We start from the raw sequence: 4514 nt of genomic DNA on the forward strand, positions 1-4514 counted from the left end.
TTATTACTGATTAAACGATGTTTGATACATTATACATTATTATTATTGAGTTAGGATGTTATTGTTACTGTACCAAACTATATACATTTATGGAATATATATAGTTTAGTACTTCTGTTGTTTATTTTGTTTAGTCAGTAAGTAAGTTGTGTTGGTAATGAAGGTTGTTGATAATCAACTAGATGAAGATTCTTTAGATGAGCATTGGGATTTACTTGGTGATGAGGATGATGAGGTTGAGGGTGATGAGGGTGATGAGGGTGATGAGGGTGAGGGTGATGAGAGTGATGAGGGTGATGAGGGTCATGAGGGTCATGAGGTTGATGAGGATGTTGATGAAGATGTTGATGATGTGGTTGAAGATGGTAATGATTACGAAGTAATTGATGATTATGATGAGGAACTGGATGCAGGTGATGAATTGGATGAAGAAGTATTTGTGGCAAATGATGATGACCTTAATGAGGATACGGAGTTGGATGAGGTTGTTGGAGATTTAGGTAATGGGGAAGGTGGAGAAGGAAGAAGTTCTGCAGTTTATAGTACCCCTATTAAGAAGACAAAAGGTACAAATGGTCCGGTCATGGCGACCCCTGTTGTTGGTATGAGTTTTAGTAGTTGGGAAGCTATGAATAACTATTATCGTTTGTATGGGGAGCAACAAGGATTTGGTGTAGTTTGTGTTGGTGGAAGTATATCTAGCAAAGAAAGGAAAGAAAGTGGCAAAGAAAGTGGGAAATCAAAATCCCTTAAGAGCTATGTATGGAGGTGTGAATGTTATGGGAGAACCACTTACCGGCGCGTGATTAATGGAAAAAAAGTGACTTATTTTGAAGAACCAATGGTTAAGAAGAAGTCGAAGAAGTGTAATTGCCCTGTGATGTTGTATGGTTCTCGTACCAATGAGAATAACTGGGTTGTGAAGACTGTTGTAAACGAACACATGAACCATAACCCTACGCCAAGCGAGTCTAATCATATTTTGATGTATAGGGTGAAAAAGATTACATATGTCTTATTGAAAAATATGGAAAATGATCATGATTCAGGGACGCCCGTTGCACAGATTTTCAACAACTTAGCAGGAAGAAGGAATGGGGTTGAGAATATAGGATTTTCGAAGAAAGATATTCATAATGTTTTGAATAAGAGGATGAGACTGAGGCTTAGGGATGGTGATGCTGCAGTAATGATCAACTACTTAGATAAAATGACCAAGGATAACCAAAACTTTTTCCATCTGCACCGGTTAGATAAAGGAGGAAAGTTGTAGGACGTAATGTGGGTGGATGCTCGTAGCAGAGCGGCGTATCAGTATTTTGGTGATGTTGTATGTTTTGACTCGACCTACTTGACAAACAAGTATGATTTGCCGTTCTCGAACTTTGTGGGGGTAAATCATCATGGGCAAACTATATTGTTAGGATGTGCGTTATTGTCCCATGAAAATGCAGAGACCTTTGTGTGGTTGTTTAGGGCTTGGTTGTCATGTATGGGAGGAAAAGCTCCAGCCGCAATAATGACTTACCAAGATGCAGCAATGAGGAAGGAAATTCGAATAGTGATGCCAATGCCACATACCCGACATCGGTGGTGCATGTGGCACATTATGCAGAAGTTCAGCCGGAAACTTGGTTCTCTTACAGATTATCCCCAAATTAAAGTGGCGTTAAAGAATGTAATCTACAACAGTTTATCACCAGAAGAGTTCGAGGAAGGTTGGGCTGAAGCAATTAAAAAATATAAGCTGGAGGTATGTGTTGATGACACAAACAAGGACACAAACAAGGACACAAAGCAAAGCTCTAAGTGGCTTCAAGGTATGTGTTGATATTATCAGTTTCAGTGATGCTCTGCTAATCCGTTTGGTATAATTACTTTATATATTTGGTACTTATTTAATCAATGAATCATACCATAGGTAGTAACAGTAGTTTAATTGAATAAGTAGTTTAATTTCCTGGAGGACACAAAATTGTTCATAGTGTATGTTAAATTGAATATATTTCATAATTTGTAAATGGCAGTTCTGTACAAGCAGAGAGATATGTGGATACCGGCGTATGTCAAACATATATTTTGGGCAAGGATGCAGACGACTCAGCGGGTTGAAAGCATAAATAGTTTTTTCGACGGCTACCTAAAGAAGAACACGAGATTGTATCAGTTTGCTCCTAGATATTGCAAGGCCATGGAGAGTAGGGCGAATGATGAAAGAGCTGCGGATGTGAATTGTAGCCGTTTTACAAGGCCTTTGGTTGGGGAGTTTGTGTATGAGAGAAAATGTCAGAAAGTATATACGGATGCGAAGTTTGTTGAAGTTCAGGTCCAGTGCACGCGGGTATGTTATGTGACCCCTGTTAGTAAAAAAGACATTTCTGATGTAGAGGTAGAGCATACCGTCTCCGATAGAGTGTGGATATGGTCGAAGTTTTTAAAAAAGGAAATATCTTTGGGTGGCTCTAAGCGTACTTATGTGGTATTGTTCAACAAAGAAACCTTATTTGGGAAGTGTGACTGTAAATACTTTGAGTGCCACGGCATTGTTTGTAGGCATATAATAAAAGTGTTAGACATGGAGAATGTGGTAACAATTCCTGCATCATACATTATGGATCGATGGAGGAAAGATATTCAACGTAAGCACACCCTTGTGAAGGTAGCTTATCATGATCCTGAGAAAACAAAGGAAATTAATCGGTATGAGAAAATTATGAATGCAGTAGAACCTGCTGCTTTACTTGGGTCCCAAAATGAGCAAAAACTTGACATAATGCTTGAGATGGTTCGGGCTGCTATGTTACGGATGGATGTAAGTGACGTAGTGACAACAGAAGTGGCCGATAATGAAGGCGGTGCAGCATCCGTCCTTAACAGAAGGGGCAGTGACGGACCACCAACGCTTGGGTCGGTTAATAAACCGCCTAATAGTTCTGGAGAAGAAAGCCCTTGTCAGTCACCACCCATTCTTGCCAAAGATCCTGTTCCGCGAGGTGGGGTAAAGGCTCATAGGTCTCGTGAGAAACGTTTTATCCCTCCTGGTGAGAATACAAAGCCAGCTAAAAAGCAAGTACGGAAAAACAAGAAAGGCGTGGCTGAAGATGCTCCTCCTGAACAACCTGCTACTAATCCTCCTGTACCTTTTAAACAACCTATGGATCCGGTAGCTATGAATCCTGATTACACCAGGCACCAAGGAATAAAGTACGGTAACGCACAGAACAACTTCCATCCCGGCTGGCCAAATCAATTTGTAAGTTCCTGACTGCACAACATATTGTTCTATGATTATTTGTTGTTTGTTTTTTTGTAAGTGATATTGTCTTGTCCCCTCCCCAACAGCAGGTAATGGCTGGGTATAATACGGTAAATATAGTGGATCCGCAACATCAAGTTGGAGGAAACAATGTCCGTGCTTGTGTAGGTCAGATGAGTGGGACTCTTATATATCCGCAACACAACTACAACAATGGAGCACCCATGCAAAACTATCAGGTGATTTTATTGATCATGTATTATGCAGTATTATGAACTACTTCACGTTTTTTGGTCAATGACTTAATGCACTGATTCAGGCATCTGCTACTAGAGTAGGAGGTGGTGTATAACAGCCCGCTCTTAACGAGCTGCTAATTAGAATTACTTAATAGCATTAATCAAACTTAGCTCTTAACCCACAAGGAATTAATCCATAATATTCAATAACTCTTCATATTTAACTTTAATAATATTCACACAAAAACTATTACAACCTTCTATATGAAATTCAGCTAGCATATATCTCTTTTTGCATTCGCGATCCCTGGTTCAACTTCCAGCATTAACTAACCCTGCAAAATCACGAATAGGAATCTGCCCCCACCAGGACAGGTTCAAAGAACAAAGTCAGGGAAACTGAGTAACATTGCCCAACCTGAAACTCATTTTACTGGCTTAAAACATAATTTCGTGAGTTATTTATTTCAAAGATAAAACCGATTCAATACGAATCAAATCATATTCAAATTAAGCTCAGTAATCAAATTGCAATAATTTAAAGTACTTGAAACATTGAACAAAACTTTGATGTTCATAACTAATAAATAAATCAAGCAAGGGCTTGGACTCAATCACCAGGTGATTCCCAAAGATCGTAAGATTTATATTTTCAGAAGTCCTCAAATCCATTTTTCAACGTAACTAATCTCATATGCTTTGAAAATGAATCCATCACAAATTCTCAACTCGTATCTCAGAGTCTACCTGAGCTTAAACAACTAACACAACTTAACTAAGACTAAGTCTCCGCTTCTCGATATAACATGAAGAAAATCTGTGGTTGTGAGCCTCACATCCAAATCACACATATACATTCCTTTGGAAATAATAAACTCAAATACGATTTGCTCTCGATCATATATTTTGGAAATAAAGTCAAATAGTAATATCAAAAATGTATTTCTTAGAAATCCTTGATAATCCAAAGCTTGCACAAAAGCAAAGATTTAAGAGATATTTGCTTTCCCTAGAAAATC

The 4514-nt window shown here is 38.6% G+C and overlaps 1 protein-coding gene across 1 annotated transcript; it reads left to right on the top strand.

The window, feature by feature from the left end:
• Positions 1-1279: 1279 nt before the first annotated feature.
• On the top strand, positions 1280-3608 carry LOC110777887 (protein FAR1-RELATED SEQUENCE 5-like). Its single transcript, XM_056834076.1, has 4 exons — positions 1280-1820; positions 2028-3253; positions 3346-3495; positions 3576-3608. Exons 1-4 carry the CDS (start codon positions 1280-1282, stop codon positions 3606-3608), a joined length of 1950 nt encoding a protein of 649 aa, XP_056690054.1.
• Positions 3609-4514: the final 906 nt, after the last annotated feature.

Source organism: Spinacia oleracea, chromosome 1 (genome assembly GCF_020520425.1).
Source record: "Spinacia oleracea cultivar Varoflay chromosome 1, BTI_SOV_V1, whole genome shotgun sequence".
Taxonomy (NCBI): domain Eukaryota; kingdom Viridiplantae; phylum Streptophyta; class Magnoliopsida; order Caryophyllales; family Amaranthaceae; genus Spinacia; species Spinacia oleracea.

Coding starts and splice junctions, on each gene's coding strand:
- LOC110777887 (XM_056834076.1), top strand. CDS start 1,280: ATGTGGGTGGATGCTCGTAGCAGAGCGGCGTATCAGTATTTTGGTGAT. Junction 1,821..2,027: donor AAGCTCTAAGTGGCTTCAAG/GTATGTGTTGAT, acceptor TGTAAATGGCAG/TTCTGTACAAGCAGAGAGAT. Junction 3,254..3,345: donor CCGGCTGGCCAAATCAATTT/GTAAGTTCCTGA, acceptor CCCCAACAGCAG/GTAATGGCTGGGTATAATAC.